Below are 18,409 nucleotides of genomic sequence, written 5' to 3' on the forward strand. Positions count from 1 at the left end.
TCTACGCCGGGGGCCTAAGAAACGCGACCCACATCGAAGCCGTTCCAAATACTCGACGTTTAAGGCGTGGTCTATTATCAGTCACGGAACAAGATCCGGTGGAACGAAGAGCTATCGAGACGTTCAAGTCGCTGACGGACCGCACAGGAAAACACCAACTGACCGCTTCACAGGTCGTAAGTACTGATCATTAGATTGGCCAACTTCAATCTCTCCACAAGGTCCGCCACGACCTGACTGCAATGAGAACCCTAACTTGCATTAACAAGTTCTCGACGAGACCAGCTCTCACTTGCCGCACGAAAAGCCAGCGCGAATCCTGCAAGCAAAGCAGCGCCGCGGGGCATAATTTCACCGTTTCGAAAAACCGAAGCGATATCGTGGCAAACTATACACGTACCGTACTCCCATTGCTTGTACAGCCAGTCACAAACTTCAATGACCGTATTAAAATGCCGACCGCGTCGATGCGCTCAGCAGCCTTCAATCCATTCGCGTACAGAGGGAACTGCATCGATTAGCCACGTGGTGACGAGAAATGTACAAAAACAAAATTGAAGGAATAAATTTACAAGACGAAGGACAAAAAAATTAAAAAAAAAATCGTCATTCGCCATTCACCGACGATCCAGAGGGAATTGCAGCGCGAAATGAAATCGCGTACTGGAGACTGGGAGATTATTTGCGCTAAACAGGCACAGATAACCTAAACGCGTGGTGCATAGCCAGGGGAGGGCCCGCTGAAATCCACGCTACGCAGAACAGCTGCTGCAGCGCCCTGCGATGGCACGCAATAATACAGGGCACACAGGCTGTTCAGGCAGCTGCCGCGAGAGAGATGGCTGTCATGGCTGCTTCGCACGCACTTATCAGCGAGTGGCCTGTCAAGCACCGTCGGCAGGTGGGGACGCAGCGGGGCGTGCGCCACTCACCTGCTCGGCCCCCTTCTAGAGAGTCAACAATATAGTCAACAATGCACTACTACTACTTCGACGAAGCGTAGGTGTGTGCCACCCCGGAGAGGGAGAAACAAACGCCCAGCCACGTCCTTGAGCGACGTCCTGTCCACCACTTATCTGCAACCACGAAAGAAATGCCAGCCGCGGACAAATATCTCGCCCCCTCTCTTCGGGCGATCCGCTCGAGACGATTACGTGTTGTTCAAGGAAAGATGATTAGATCGCAACTGCTGAGAGATCCGAGGCTACGTTTTCCTCTATGAATGCTCGCCCTCCTTATGTTAATAAATCCACCAGTCGTTGTCGATTATTATTATTATTATTATTTGAGAGAAGTCCGAGAAACAAATGCACACCTGCCAACTTTGTAAACTTTAGAATTCCTAAAATACTGCGGAGACGACATCAAGGGGGGGAATAGCACGCATTTCTTCTTAAAGCCTGCCCCGAGAACGCGCCTTTTGTGGGACACATATAAACTTGCTCGAAGTAAGTACCTTTCTTGCGTCCTTACACCACCAGAAAACGTCTAACGGGGGCTTCGGAGACCAACAAGCGAAACTGCAACATTTTGTTAAGTAGACAAACGTTAGTGAAATCCCAAAACGAGCCCAAGTTCGCAAACTTTATGAAAATTCGGGAGAGACTGCAGATATGCAAAGGGTTTGTAGGCAGCGGAGACCACTCAATAAACTAGCTAGCAGCACACTGTTAAGCTCTTAAAAAATTGAACAGAAACAACCGGTGTCGTGCGAGGCATGGCGCGACGCGAACGTTCCAGAAATGATCCAAGGTGAAACGGTGAAGCTACGACCTTTCTTAGGTCACGCTCAGAAACACACTGTACTGAAGAGACGTCCTGCTAGCCCTTCTGTCAAGCGTTATGCTTATTACCGCGGTGTCGCAAATTGCAACAGTGAAAATAAAAGGCCGCTCACGAACGGCAAGTTTGTGTCACAGTGCTAACAGCGGGCTTCGTGCGCACTTGTGACGTCACGACCGCTCGCTGTGAAGCACACTGTTGGCCTACGTCAAAGAAGAGAACGCACTGTCGTCTGTCGATGGGGCGCGGCAGGGGTCCCGACGCAACTTGGACAAGACAAATTACCCGTTGCCAAAGGGTGACCTATCGAAGGAAGAATAAACTGCGCTAAACAATGCCATGCAGACACGAGAAATGACAGATCAACTACGTCGGCGCTTATAAATCTGTCGATTTTTTCCAAGTTTTCTCTAACCGTTCTAACAATTAAAAAAAAAATCCCTTATGACACTGGAGGTTCAGCCGTTGCTATGCTAGCCCACCATTTTAAACAAGTACGCGGTCAATTAGGTCGGATATACTATCAGATATGAGTGAATCAAGTGTTTGACGATATTCCAGCCATCCAGCCATGCTCACACAAAACCAGCAAAACACACGCATACACACACACCAGTTCTTGCCGATTACATTGGTACAGTTGAAAACATTGCTTCCTACTGGCATATATCTATAGCTTCGCCGAGACCACTGTAGGTACCGATTTTCCTGATTCAGGGCAACTGGGGTGACAATTCCTTCCTTCCCCTGAATTCCAGGATAATTCCCCGTTTGCCCTAAAGGCAGACACCCTTAAGAAAGTGAACTTCGTTTTCTTCTTTTCTTCCTTTTCTTGAAAACCAGTAAGCCTGACAATGTAGCTCACGGCGCACGATCTCACGTGCAGGTTCTCATAATTGTGACGTTGCCCGATGTGCGGACCGCGTACTGCTCCGCAGCTGATGATGATAGTTGCCACACCACATGAATCCTGACAAAATGCGTTTAAAGGAAACCAGCTGGGAAAACCAAAAAACGGCTGCTATCCGCCCCTCGTTGCGAGAACACCTTAGATCATCGCTGTTTCGGAATGCCCATCCCAGCCTTTTACAACAAGTAGTACGAAGCCTTGCGTCACAGCGCTGAAACACTTGGTCGAGTAATCGTAAACTTCTGACGCAGTACCTTAATACTATAAAGTTGCAACTAAGATGCTGCAATCGCAGCGCGGTATTACGTAGTTTCCGTCTGTCCGAGCAACCCACCCCAACTCTCGTTTTACAAGCCAAGGAACCAGGCCGCACAAGAAGAAAAACTCGTCGGTGCAATTTGTGGGGGCCGTTTATAACGTGTCTAGAACAGCAGGCACAGAGAAAGAGAGCAAACAGAGAGAACTGGAGGAGCGCTGAGCCGTCAACTAAGAGAACCTCAAGAGCGGATGCAGGAGTGTCCGTGACGACTAGATAAGCGTCAGCGCGCGGGGTTGCAGAGAAACATCCCTTCGATACAGCCAATTCGACACATGAAGCTCAGCTGAGCTCACACGTGCGTTTCCTCCGCGCAGTCCCACTTCGCTGTGTTCGCACACCGTCGGAAATCCTTATCACCTTCTCCTCACGAACGTGTGCCTCTCAAGAAGAGCGGCGCCGTACGCTATCATTCAGAGAAGGAAAAGAGGCGTCCTTGATCCACATTCGTGAGACATTTTTGTTTTACTTGCTCGTATAAGGTCCCGAGTGGCTACATCGCAACGGCGTTCCGTTTCCTTGTCGCGAACGTTACGTAACGCGAAGAACGGGACCGTCCGCTACTCGTCCCAGTTATAAGCGCTCGAGACACACCGGGAAAAAATGTCCAGGTAGAAACAGCACCGACAGGAGAGGAAAAAAAGAAGAAGAAGGCTACAATGTAAATAACCTGTTGCTTACAAGAAAGTGGGCGGCGTTCTGAGGACACACAGGCAAACTCGAACAGGTAAGGCAGTCACGTACTCAGAAATTCAGACATCAGAAATCGACCTTGATGTAAGCGAGAGGTCAGTTCCATACAAACAACGGCGTGGGTTGAATCCGTGCTTCTCGTAGTAGCCATGTGACACTCCGTTCTCTGTAAATTCACGCGCTACGATAGTTGCCGTACAAGCCCTAACAGTTACTTAGGCGTAACCTTTTGTTTACATTCATTATGTGAAGTGAAATTTGTAAGTTCAGTGCAACCTAGAATTGAGAATGCTCACAATCATCACAGGTTGTTAAATGAGAGCTGCAGTTGCTTTCATATTTTTGCAGGTGGCAAAAGCAAATGGCACCACAAATCAACCATGTGCAAGTAACGGCGGGAAGCGAGCATACAAATCCCGCTCCGGCCTAGTGCAAGGTTATAATATGCTATTGTGTTAAGAATGCTGTAAGGGCAAAAAGCGATTTCAGCCGCGACGTCAACTAACACCCGCACCAACCGCGTCAATTCTAATTTTTCAGTGCGCTACAAGGTTCGCAAGACAGCGGAACACAGCAGCTGTTTGGCGTACCGGCAAGAAAGCCCGAAGACGGCGATCAGCTGACGGCCGCGCGAGCATTCTCACCGTCTCGGGGGCCCCTCCGACAAGCGGGAGGCCCCCAAGACGCGGCCGCGTGGCGTCAGATGCACGGGGGCCGCGCCATGCGTAGCCCGCGAAAACCGACCGACCGGACGCACCGCCGGCTGGCCGGCCGGCAGACCGAGCCGCCATAAAAAGCCACCGCGGCGCGTCGTCGCAGCTGATTCGGGGCAAGAGCGAGAGGACGAGGGCGAAGGAAGCACTGACGCGACGGAAAGGGACCACCGGCGAGCGAGGAAGGGGAGCTGGGGGCCGCGTCGCCGGTCCACAGCTGCTGCTCCCTGGATGCGAGCCAGCGAGGAAGACGGCCCACACCAGCGCCGCCATTACCCGGCGGCGTCGGCGAGCAGCAGCGACGCAGCAGCATGCACGCACCGCCGCTTGGCCGCGCCAGCCAAGCCAAGTCACACAAAGACCCCAGCCAGCCGCGTCGCGCCCGTCGGCGGCGGCGCGCTGGGGTTCCGCGTCGAGTTCGAAAAAACGCGCTCGTAATGCGGCCGCCCGCTAGTGGACGCGGCTCGTAGACGGGCACAGCGAGGGCTTTAAGAAGCACGCACACAAGGCACAACATTGCTGCGGAGAGGTGCAAAACGAGGCACAAGGGAGGAGAGGCCTCGTGCATAGCGTCCACCACGTGGTGCAGCAGCTGGCACACGCCTGCTTCGCGAGGTCGCAGTTGCGCAGAAAACACGTTATACGTAAGACAAAAGTGTGCAATGGGGAGTAACATGCCCCTCGAAATAGAAAATAATAAAATATTCCACTCACACCAATAATTCACAAACATCGACGGCGCTTGCGACGATCGAGCCGGCGCGCCCGTTTAAAGGGCCACGGCGGGAGAGTCAGCTGAGCGCGCAAATTTTGAAAAATATCGGCACTGCCTTGGGCGATCGCTACACAATATTCGTGCGGCGGAACAACACACGTGAACTGAAGGATTTCGTGCAGCCAATCGAACGATCACGGCGGTCAGCGGCACCGTCAACGTGCGCGCCGCACGAGGGGGCTTGTTCGAACAGCTGGCTTCGACGACGGAGCCGCGGCGCAAACAGCTGCTGGCTTGCCGGCGACGCCCGACATCGTGGAACCAGAGGTGGCAGCGACGCAAAAGCCCGCCGCGTGCGAAGCGTCCAAACACAGCGAAACTTGAAGGAACCGGGAGTGGCGGCGACGAGCACGCGAGAAGCGCACCGCCGAGCGCCGGGAGAAACGTCACACCCTTACCTGACCAGGCTGCCGATCACTTCTTCTTCTTGCCGACGAAAATCGTTGAATATCCGCCGTTTTTCCGAGCTCCGATGGTATAACGCCATCACCCGGTAGCACGTATCCACAAAAACAGGTGTAATCTGGTTGATCTCCCGCACCAAATCGAAAAATCCGCCGCTGCTATTTACAAAGGCGCCTCCGCTTGATTCACCGAATGGCTACCTTTGGCGGGAAACGCGGCGGGCGTGCGAGCGTGTATCCTTCCGCGGCCCGGCGAAAATGCGACATCCGTAAAGAGCGCTACACTGCCGCAAAAAACATCTAAAAACTCAAAATAAGTATTGATAATTGCGCGAATTTGCACAGATAGTCATGCGAGCAACGCATTTTTGCAAAACCGGCAGAACTACTTTCTGGAGCGCACTCTGTTTGCTGCCTTGCATGTCTATCAGCTGTCGAGCTGGCAGGAACACGCTTTCAGCTGAGACCCCGTCTTGAGAGAACTGACACCACCGGTAAAGCATTCTTCTTTTGTAAGCACTATGTATCTTTTAAAACAATCTCAAAATTTTATATAAAATTTAACGCAAAGGTCTAATTGTACTTGCCATGTTAAAGAAGTTTTGCATTTGTATTAAACAAAAAACCTAATGTTTTCTTTTATTCAGACTCCATTTTCTCTATAGTAAGCTACTACGTCGGGAATTCCGGCCGACCAATAGGAGGAGAGTCACGTGACTGAGGAGTCGTTACGTCAATCAATAGTGGCGGGAACCGCCGCATCTGTTTTTGCGTTGTTCAAATGATTTCTTTCTCCCTCTCCGTGTTCTCTCGCTCTCTCTCTCGCTCGCCTCTCCTCTCTTTCATTTGCTCCTTCCTGCGTTCGCCGCTCACTCCTCCCCAGGCCGTTCTTGCGGCGCGCTTCGCTTCTGTAGAGAGATTGCCGACGCTTGGGGCCTTCTCCTTTCTTTGGTCGCCTTTCTTATTCACCTCGTGGGCTGCCATGCCTGTTCCATGTGGCGTGAAGTGTGACTTCGTATTCCGTGCAGGTGTGCCAGAAGGGAAGAAAGGATTCTGCGGACGAGTAGGTTCGGCTTCACCGCGAGGATCGGATGCGAATAGTTTGTTCGATGCACTTGCCGTGGCGTGGGCCATTCTCAAACTTCCGCGGCACTTCCGAATCTCAGCGCGCTTTGTCCCTGAACAACTTCGAATCCCTAGTAAATTTTCCGTCTGCATTTGTGGCAAAAGTGTAGTGGTTGTGAATGTTTTTGAGAAGTTGACACCACACGTTGTTCTCTCCCTTCTCTCCTCCCCCCCCCTCCCGCTTTTTTCTTTTTCCTTTTTTAACAAACAAAGCGCTTTTCACTTCTTTTGCCTGCTCATTCAAAGCTCTGTCGGACGCAGTATTTTGTCGCTTCGATGGCAGTAACAACACCGACTGATATTTCCCAATTCATTCCCCATGTGCTGCTCTATCTGATTATCTTTCGTTCCCTTCATTCTCTTTTTAAATTATTTTATCCTTTCCCCCCTGGTGGTAGCGAACCTGACGGGCGTCTGGCTGACCCTCCTGCCTTTCCTTCGTTCTTTCTTTCTTCTTCCAGTACAGACAGACATCCATGTATAGTTTGATTCAGTAAACCAGTAGCATGCGCCAGCAACTCATGTCGCAGGCGATGTGTGTTGTGTGCGGCGTGGGTGGGTGGGAAAAGTTCAAGCTTGTTAGTAACATCTTCTAGCTGGAAGATCACATACGGATTATTAAAATCTCGGATAGTTTTTCCGACACTGAGATGCACTACCCTTGGGGCTTTCTCCCGCGTCTGATCAGAACAAAGCGAAGCATTTAGGCCCTCGGCCTTTGTCCCCGACGTGGTTCCTCTCCCCTGAGCGATGATGTCTTTGAGGGGGGGCCCCGGTGCAACACCGCCCGGGCGAGGCAAACTGCAAAGGAAAGATAAGGGACTTCCGTCCCCATAAGCGAGGTCTCTTTTATTCCCGTCTTCTCCCGCTCGCCCATTCGTTCTCCTGATTGTTTTTCCCTGTTCCCGCTTATGGTTGCGCCGACCTACATAGCGCTGTTGTCGCCGCTGCGCTCCTTGCGCTCTTATTGTTGTGGATTGGCTTCGTTCGGCTCGGCCAGCGGTTCAGATAACGCGCTGTCGTTTCTCTAGAGTGCACGAATAACGATTTGCAGTGATGGCCTCCGCGCTCGCGCCGGAAGGACTCGCGGCGCAGCAAATGCCGAACCTCAACGCGCCGGCTTTCAGCGCGATGTTGTGGCGGACTTCACGGTTTTGCATTGGTTTGAGTGCGTGTTTCGCATTGCATTTGTTTACCTAAATAGAAGTGTGTGTGTGTGTGTGTGTGTGTGTGTGTGTGTGTGTGTGTGTGTGTGTGTGTGTGTGTGTGTGTGTGTGTGTGTGTGTGTGTGTGTGTGTGTGTGTGTGTGTGTGTGTGTGTGTGTGTGTGTGTGTGTGTGTGTGTGTGTGTGTGTGTGTGTGTGTGTGTGTGTGTGTGTGTGTGTAGTGGTTAGGGGGAGAGGAATATTCAGTTCTGCTTTTTCTCTCTGTTTCTTTGAGAGGACTGCACTGATTGCTTCTTGTAGAGGTCTGGACGGGTTGTTCCGTGTGTGTAGCTGTATAGCCACTTTGGTTGTGAACAAACATCTTCCCACAATCGATCCTATAGTAAGACGATGCCCACTCACATCGCGGTTCCCCCTTCATTTCTGCGTTCACATTGAGGATCCATCTTCATCCATTATGAAGTCGAGTCCGTTCCTAACTAAAAGTTATGATGGCTAGTTAAAGTTTGTACTTCGACAGTAACTAGGAAAACTGGGTGCTTCGCATTTTTGCTGAATGCACTTCCCGCTTCGAAGATAGCGCCACATTTCGAACTTAAAAATTGATCCAGTCGAGCCGACGCACCGCAGACTTCCGTTTCACGATTAATCGGACAAGAGTACACCACGGAACTGTCCCCCAAAATAAACATAAATAAATAAAAAGTCAGATAGAAAACAACAGCAGAAGACATGATCTGACATTCTTTGTTGTCCCATTATTATAAGCGCATTTTAAACGCGGCGTTGGCTGCTTGTTGGAGACAGTGCTTCAGTTCGCTTCGCCACTTTCGAATGATATGGTGTAAAATGTGTGTGATCGGGAACTGTAACACTTTCACAGAACCGAGAAGCTGCAATGAGGACCACTTCGATATGGATGTCCGTAGAATAACCAGGAAAGTGTTCGGAACTTTCACATCCGAGGGACGGTGAAGGTCGAAGACAACAGAGCTGCCGCGCGCTCCCAGAAGAAATACGCTGAGGGTTGTGCGCGTGACGAGAACCGCGTCGCAAATTGCGACACGTAATTAATGACTACTTTAAAAGAGAGCAATAATAAAGGAAATCGGCAAAATGTAAAACAAAACTAATAGAAAGCAGTGACGCCAAGTGGAAATGAGAAACAACTGGCAACAAGAAGTGCCAAGCAAAACGTCGCGGTTCTCTTTTACGCCGATTCGCACGTACATCTTCGTGTTCATCATTGTCACATTTTCCGGTCAGAAGCAGCAGCCAGTCGTCCCCGCCCAGGATTCTATCCATGGTCGATCCGCCATCGTGTTTGTCATCGGGCCAACTATCGCTGTTTTGCACAGTTTCCTGCTAAAAATTACTAAAGGGAACTGACGGTTAGTACGTGGACTCGTCCAATCGTCATGCTCGTGGCTTCTCACGTTCTTGTCGCACTACTTATGCTCCGCTTCATTCTTCGAAATTTCCGAGGAATCCTAGTTTTCAAAACGCATGGAGGCGATAAGTATCTGCGCATACAAGCCATAGAGAATTGCTACAACGCAGTAGTTAGGGAAACGCATGTGCTAATCATAATTATCGTGCTGGCCGAACCGCCATTCATGCCTCTCGCAAGTTCTTGTAAGAAACTGTGCTGTTTTGGGTGTGAACGCTTTCTATTGCATGGATGACTATCACCCCCCCCCCCCCCCCCCCCTCATAATTTAGAACAAACGGTATAGCGTTAGGCAAGAGTACCAGCAATGCTTCTTCGAGAAAAGCCGAGTGTCTGTGTTCTTTTTGTCCCGGTACGAAGAATTTCGGGAGCCACGCCGCCGCACCACCGGTCAACGGCCGGCCTGAGCGATGCCGAGAGAGGGCGCTACCTGTCCGTAAAGGCGCGTATGCTTAAACGAAGGAAAGGCCTACTTAAAACTTGCACCGATATACTCTGAGGATGAGGGGAAGCTGAATGCAACAATAATGAAACATAGAACGCTTTGGGGCTGCAATAAATATGAGGTGGTGCGAGCAATTACGGAAGGAGTAATAGTGCCAGCGCTAACCTTCGCAAGAGCATTTCTGTGTTCAGTCATAAATCTTGTCGGGGTTGGAAGTTAACAAAAGGTCGGTAGGTCTACTGGCGTTGGGGAGCCATGGTAAGACCACAAGTGGGGCAGTGCATGGTGACATGGTTTGGACTTCTTTTTTAGTGAGACAAGCGCAGAGCAAAATTAGTTTTGTAGAAACACGCAGGAATATGGATGAAAATAAATGGGCAGCTAAAGTGCACAAATACCTGTACCTCAGAAGCGTGGACACGGAATAGAGGAAGAGGTCAAGAAAATTCGCAACCAAGTGCAGTGTAATTGGTAGTATAAATAGACAACTAGGAGTCACCAAAGAGAGAGAGAGAGAAATAGAAGAGAGGAAATGCAGGGAGGTTAACCAGACGCAGGTCCGGTTTGCTACCCTGCACTGGGGAAAGGGGGTACAGGGATGAAAAGAGAGAGAAAAGAAATAGAGAGAGCACAGTTTCGCGCACATTTGAAACTTCGCACGAAGTCTACAGACGGTCGCCAAGACCTGTCGACTTGAGGTAGTGCGACAAGGCTTTCGTGGCTTTCTGTGCCATCGACGCATACGGCCATGGTCCAAGGATCTTCATTTGCGAGATGGTCGAGAGTCCAGCCGGTTCAATGCTGTCCGGAGTCACGACTGAGGAGTCACCAAAAAGAAAGTGAGAGAAACAGAGGCGGCAAATTGGATGTAAAAGATGTAAACATAAAAGACAATGGAGACTTACAGATATGACAAGGAAGAAATCACGAGGGAAAATGTGTACGATAACACAAAGATCGCAGGTTGCTATTTGAGGCCCGAACTGGCTGGCTGAACGCAATAACTTACCGGAGCAAATATTCGCAACACGATGAGGCATGTGTGTCCTTTGCAGGAAAAGTCCGAAAACGACTCAGCACATCGTAATGAAATGCCAGGATATTCTCCCATCAAAACCCGCGGAAAAGATCCTCCTTCCAGAAGCATGCACTGGGATTCAAAGCACATGGAAGCATTAAATGATCATCAGTCGAGATAAGCAAGAGACGTGTAGAGTATTGGTGGAAAAATAAAACAGAACTGAAGTCGTTACAGGCATAGCTAAGTGTACAATATAAAGATAGAGGTTTTAATAAAGAAAGAAAAGATAAAGGAGAGATAGGCAAAAAGCTAGACTGTGAGAGATGTAGTAAAACCTGATTAGATTAAGCAGGCTAGGTGACTATTTGTCGCCGCACCGTTTCAAAGGGGACACCAATAAAAATCACCATTATCATTGGTGCAACAACAAGAAAATCTGGACCCCCCCCCCCCCCCCCAAAAAAAAAAAAAAAAGGAACAGAAAGGGCACCGATGTAGCTATCGTAACCGAAGCGTTGTTGCTACGTCCCGACACGGCTACACAGTTTTGACGCCCGGCGTTGGCTATCGAATTCGAGATGCGTCGCCTTGCTTTGACAAAAGAGTCCTAATGCCTTTGAGCACGCTGAAGCTTAGGCGGGACCCTTTCTTTATAAAAATGAGATGAATGACGGCGGCTGATGACGACGGCGCGAGAATCGACGACCGCACAAACAAGTGCGCCAGGTATGGGCGTATAATACGTATTATCTGCAGGCGACCAGTCGCATTTGTGAGGTTACGTTGAAAACTCACGTGATTACATTTAGTGGTGCAAACGTTTACACATAGTGCCGCCTCACCTTGTAAAAATTAACGCATATATCCGGTAAGTTACCTCGGCACGCTGCGATCGCGATGTATGTATATATACTTTAAGCGCGCAGCCTGCAATTCAGAATTGCTATACCTGATACTAGTTAGTGCACGCGACCAACATACTGATGACAGCTTTACTGGCTGCTAGCTAAACCTGAGCTGAGCTGAAATTAGGCTGTGTTGCCATACGCTTACCCTGAAAACCTTTGACGACCTGTGTACATGAGATACGGAGACATACAGCTTTATGATTTCAGAGCAACCGGGGTCGTTTTACGCCCGTAGGCAACGTCTGGTTTATGAGAAACGCCTTTACGTGTGGAAGGCAGAAAGGAGGAGGGGGGGGGGGGGGGAATGCGCACATGCGTCGTTACATTTTGTTCCGAACCCGTTGCCTCGTGCCCAGCAGCCGGACGTTCGCGCCACAAAGCCTTCCACCGGACGAGAGGACGTCAGTTTTGCAATGCATGACTGGCTGCTTCAGATAGAGATGACTGAGGTGGCAGTATAAGCGACACAAAAAACACAGAAAGGAAACAGAGGTCTTCTAAAAAAAAAAAAAAATCGCCAGTGATACTGATGGCTACAGCCCGGTGTTTTGAGCGATCCTTGGTGTACAGATGCTAAATCTACAAAACTACAAAGAAAATTAGATCCCTTGGCATTCCACTCCATGAACGGGTTCTCTACAGCTTTCGGGGAGTATATATAACGTCACCGACACGCTTCACTTGAATGCACGAGTCGTGCTTTCAGAGACAATGCGCGGCATATGCCAGCTGTAGCAAGAGATACGAATTCAGCTGCGTTGGAGGTTCCGAGAAGCCGATCAATCTGACTGGCACTTTTGGCCTCTTTAAGGCCAACTACAAAGAAAACTCACTTTAGCTAAGTTTGTTAAAAAACGTACAGTAAACGTCACAAAAGTAATTGCGGCAATGGCATATGGCTAGCAATCGCACTAATGTTGAACTAATAGCGTTCGAATTGCTCAGTAGCAGACGACAGTGGCCCCTAGCGCACCCTGCACTCTGGGGGCTCTTGTGATCGTGAGTTGACCCCGCGGAAGCAGTCGCTCATGGAGAACGCGACAACCATGAACACAGTACCAGGCCAATGCCCTCGTCAGCGCCGTTCCAGCTGCAGTGATTCAAGGCAACCAGTTGGACCCCGCCAAACGGGTTTGGGCGATTTGCGAAGTGACATTCCTCCAAAGGACCTCGTGGTGCCTTTCTCTCCTGTCATCGCTTCGACAATGGGGATTGTGTGTCCGCGGTGCGTTTCCCTCTTTCCCTGTTCGTGCACAGTGACGTGCGTGTGTTTTGGACCAAGCTCTTCTCGGAGGAAAAGAGTTGCAGACCTCTGGATCGGCCCAAGGTGACGTCACCCATCTGCGGACACCTGTTGAGGGAGGGTTACGTGACCAAGAAGGTGGATCGGATAAAAGACGAGACAGCGGCAGTTTGAATCGGCAGTTTGAACTTGAACTTCTCTGCATCATTGCTGTATGCTCTTGTACAAAATTTAAATATACACGTGTGTTCTAAAACATCCTGGATGTCAGGCCCAGGCCCATGATCCTTACTCCGCCATGGTGCGTGACCTTCCCACATCTTCGGACCCCCGATCACAACAGGGCTGTCCCAATGAACTTCTTCGTGTTTTTGTCTGTAACATTATTATAAACAATACATTATGCCTGTGTAACAGAGAGGCGTCCCTTCGGGCCAGACCTAATCTGGGTTCTGCGTCACTTCCGATTAGCTGTAATGGCGGCGCTTTTTTCAGCTTCGACAAGGATATAGTGCACTATAGTACAGCGTAGTATGGAAACATGGAGTCTTTAGAGTTATTTCTGATGCACCCACTTCGAATTTCGCGCAACAAGCTTTTCTCGTAGCCTTCTCTGCAGGTGCATAATTTCCTACTGTTTATTACGCTGTGCTATATTTTGCTGCATTTGCCCGATAACTATGGAACCAACCGAACATCTGCCCTGTCGACGAGAGACTGACATTTTGTATCTAGATTGAATAAGGCTTTCATGTCATCACCTCTGAAGATTTCTTATTGCTTTCGTGCATCGATATTCTGATGACTGATGTTGAGGGCTGCGCATTCTGACATATAGAAAACACAATCTTACTTTCATGCGCTCACGTGCCGCATTGTTGAATACAAGATGCAACACCGCCGACCGGCAACGTTGAATCGTGACTCAAGCCGCCGCTTACGTTGCGGTACTAGAGTGGCAGCTGCATTGTGCGTTAGCCAATCAGGCAAGAGGTTGTGCGAACGCACATGTATCTACATCCCGCACTCCCATCTCTGTTTAAGCGTGTACGATTCGGTCATTCTCGAGTACTTGTCGCTTTCACTTCAGTGCCGCATTTACGTGAAACCAAGTCTATAAAAATTAATTTAGGGGTTTTTTACATGCATGCCATAACCACGATCTGATCATGAGGCACGCCGTAATGGGGGACTCCGAAATAATTTGGACCACCCGGGGATCTTTAACGTGCACCTAAATCTAAGTACACGGGTGTCCTCGCACTTGGCCCCCATCGAAAAGCGGCCGCCGGGGCCGGGATTCGATCCCGCGACCTTGTGCTTAGCAGCCCAACACCATAGCCACTAAGCATCCACGGCGGGTACGGACACCAAGTCTAATACGACGTCTTCAGATTGGCTAACGAAGGTCGAAGCCTCCTAGCTTGTTTACTCGTTTCGCAATGAAGCCACGTCATTCGTGTTAGTATAATAGCGACTTATTATTCTCACGCTGAATGCCGATAACGAACAAGTGCTCAACAACGATCGTACAAGGGATGTTCCTGGAGCCAACGCTACGGCAAAGGGGACTAGTCTTCTTCGTCAGGGCCCTTCCTTCTTCGACCACTTTTAATCACGTCAAGGCTTCTTCTTGCTACGCTGCTCTGTCTCTTTTGAATAACGCACAAGGTACTTCACATATGTCAAAGCACGTTCGAGTACCCGTTACAGCAGTCTTGCGTGGCCGACACCGGACAATCACGTTTTTACGATGCCATCACATCGACATAGGAGCTCAATGACTTGGCTTCATCGAATGACCCACTGCTAAGCTCGAGGTCGAGGGTTCGATCGAGATCGAGGGTCCGCAGCGGCCGCGTTTCGATGGAGTGAAGTAAAATGCAAAAATGCTCGTGTGCTTAGATTCAGGCATACTTTACAGAACCCCAGGTGGTCAAAATATAATTCGGGGACCTTCACTATACGGCGTGCCTCACACAACTAGATCGTGGTTATGACACGTTTTGGTCCCAAAATGTAATCTAAGTTGCTCGCGCTGAAACTATCAAAGTGTGCCGTTCTCTCCTGGCCCTGCATATCTCTACAGCTGGCATTTAAAGTATAACTGTGTTACTCGTATACCCTTTGCTCCTACAGTCACAGCTTGGACGTGTACACATAAAGATAAAGTAAATTGCGAAAGGTAGGCCAAACAGAGAAAACATCGGGCTGTATCTCTGAGGGACAGTACTGTACTTCTTCTTCCAGTGCTCAACCTCGTGATCGCGGTGACCTCTCCTGACGGTCCTGCGTTACAGACAGCTGGGACCCAAAATCGATGAGTCAGTTCACTGTGTGCATGATTTCCACGGGCACGAAAGAACATATTATGCAGTTTATATACAGGGTGTTTCAGCGAAAACTTTCAAATTTCATTTAAGGTTGCCTGTGGCAGATAGCCCAATTCTAGTTAATGAGCGGGTCTACTCGAAAAGGCGGACATTACTTGCACAAAAAATTGAAGTGCATATCGACTAATCAACAAAAATTCACTAATTAAAATTTTAACTAATTGCCTGATGGCCCATATTGCTATTTACAAATTGTAGCCGTGGAGTTCGCAAGGCTGATTCACTTGGAATTAATTCTCAGGGTGACACTAGTTTCGAGATAATAATTGCCGAACTTTGCGGAGCAATGCATTGGCGTTCCAGTTAGTTGCTTAACAAAACATCGCTTTATGCATTGAATCACAAAATTAACGGTAATCAGGTAATTAGTTAGAAACTTAATTAGTGAATTTTTGTTGATTAGTCGATTATGCATTTCAATTTCTTGTGCAAGTAATGTCCGCCTCTTTGAGTAGATCAGCTCATGGACTAGAATTGGGCTGTCCGCCACAGGCAACCTTTAAGAATTTTTGAAAGTGTTCGCTGAAACACCGTATATATATATATATATATATATATATATATATATATATATATATATATATATGAAGGAAGTAGTTCATCGGATCCGGTGTTTAATAAATTAACAGAAGTGCAGGCGCACGTAAAAAAGCAAAACCATTTAATGTTGACGTTTCGGCCGGGGTCCGGCCTTCATCAAGAGCGTTTAGTGGTTTGATTAGCTTGATGAAGGCCGGACCCCGGCCGAAACGTCAACATTGAATGTTTTTGTTTTTCTACGTGCGCCTGCATTTCTTTTAATTTAATTGCCCATAAGAGGGATGTCGCAATGGCAAGACGAACGGCAATTCAATCCCCTTCGGTCGCCACAAAGAAATCTTCACCGAACACGGCCTCCCGACTGCAGCCAGTTTTGTCCGGCCGAAACGGAGAACTGGGGTTCAGCAGATATATGGTAGTACCAAGAGAGAAGCTACATTCTTTTCATTCAAATACACGATTAAAACAATTCTTGCTAAAAAGAGAAAAAAAAAAGAAAACAACATATACGAGTATTTTTGGTAGATCTCTCTGCTATGGTTAATGTCCAATAAATAAATAAAGATGTCAAAATGTGTCTGCGTCATTGAAAAAAGTAAATTTTCTTAAGCATATATAAATGTAGGGGGGGGGGGGGGGGTTATGGTAGGTTTGGTGTACTACTAAGAGTGGTCACGCACTGGAGAAGTTTGAGAAACACCGATCTAGAAGTACACACAATCAAGTGTACATACACACCATCAGTCACTTTCTTGTACCATACTAAATTACTTAACAGAGCGAAGGAAATATATTACCGGTATACTTTTTCGTTCCACGTTATACTTGCAGCCAATAATTAAGTTGTTCACTGTTACGTATTTGGCGGCAGAACGATCGCCGGTAGCCGAGAAACGAACGACTAGCACCGAGGCTCTGAAGACAATCTCCCTGTATATTGGGAAACGCGTTTTTTGCGCGTTTCCTGACCGATCACATACTAACAAAAAAGAAAACGGAAGTATCAGCTGCCGTGGCAATTTTATCTGAAGATAGAAGCGTGAACAAAAGCGAGATATACTGCAGACATAATAACATGTGGTTTGGACCTGGGATTCAAATCTTCTCGTGAAAAAAAGAAAAGAAAAAGCGACATCACTGACTGTACACTAATTCTATTCCACAGTAATTGAGAGGACTCGCTGGAAAATGCAGAAAGGACTTTCCTATCATCCTTACTTTCTTTCAGGAGAGTCTGCAACACTTTTAAATAAATTGATGTGATTTTTGCGCATTCATTGACAGTGAATCTAAATTCGGGACTGGAGAGGAGAAAGGATCACCCGCTCTTGCGACTCTTGAGCTAGGCCCCGCTAAATTATATGCCCCGTCTGTGACGTCACAGACCCACGCGACAGCCCACAAACGGCAGCCATTGGGCGATTGTTCAGATTCCGAGTCGTTCCCGAGCGAGAGCACGCGCACGCATTCACCGGAAAGCTTGTAGCAAACAGGCAAGCGGTGGTTGTTAACGCGTCCCACCCATTCTGGCTCTCCGGCACCTTTGTGAGACGTCAACATTAAAAGGTAAACCATAAATGCGTTAAGGGAACGTAAGAGCAATAATAGACAGGGAATCGCTATCGGCACCACCCCCGCTGCGGGGAAACGTTGTGTTGAGGAGGAATGAAGAGAGAAAACACTGTGCCCCCATCGAAATGCGGCCGCCGTGGCCGGGATTCGATCCCGCCACCTTGTGCTTAGCAGCACAACGCCCTATAGCAACTAGGCCACCACGGTGGGTCATTTTGTGAGTGATTTATTGCGGCGATGACATTAGGGGGAAATATTGGCAACTGTTGTATCGCCGGCTTCTCCACAAACAATAGATTGTCCGATGAGCAAATGGTGATAACATGAGGTGAAAACAAACATGCCACCCGGCAATAAAGCACATTTCCTAAACAATAATGGCCAATATAGAAAAGAAAAACAGGACACAAATCAATCTATAACCCACACAGAATGGCATGACAATAACACCAACGACCGCAACACACAAAAGGCATACATAGAGACAATGTCACTTTCATTAAAGAAGGTTATTAAAACTTTCCGAGGCGAACGCCAAAATGATGCCTTATCCCATGGCGCAAGCAAATTTTTTATGGTGAGATGGCGATTATCAAGGTTCATCAACAGTTTTCTTTAAAGCACATCTTTGCTGTTCAAACTTAGAACGGCTTCATAGAGCACGTTCTATATTTACTCAAGCAGCTTCGACACCTGGCACGCAGTCTCTCACTGACCGAGTGGAACTCGCTAAACTTACGACTTACACGACTACATCAATTAAACCCCTCACTGCAACTCCGACCTCCATTCGGACTTCCTCGACGTGAAGCTTCGTTTCTCTGTCGCCGTTGGTTAGGAGTTGCCTTCACAAAGGCACACTCTACATTAATTGGAGTGACCGACAGTGCAGCATGCGAGGTCGGCGGCACCGAAGAAACTATCGACCACCTGCTGTGCCACTGTCCACGATAT

At 48.6% G+C, this 18,409-nt stretch overlaps 1 protein-coding gene across 1 annotated transcript in view; it reads right to left on the reverse strand.

Annotated features, from left to right (window-relative positions):
- Positions 1 to 5,803, reverse strand: part of LOC119449991 (transcription factor AP-4) — a 64,036-nt gene extending 58,233 nt beyond the window's left edge. Inside the window, exon 1 of the mRNA XM_037713317.2 lies at positions 5,588 to 5,803. Coding sequence (XP_037569245.1) covers positions 5,588 to 5,676 — 89 coding nt within the window. The 5' untranslated portion in view covers positions 5,677 to 5,803. The remainder of the gene's footprint in view (positions 1 to 5,587) is intronic.
- Positions 5,804 to 18,409: the final 12,606 nt, after the last annotated feature.

Source organism: Dermacentor silvarum, chromosome 4 (assembly GCF_013339745.2).
Source record: "Dermacentor silvarum isolate Dsil-2018 chromosome 4, BIME_Dsil_1.4, whole genome shotgun sequence".
Taxonomy (NCBI): Eukaryota; Metazoa; Arthropoda; class Arachnida; order Ixodida; family Ixodidae; genus Dermacentor; species Dermacentor silvarum.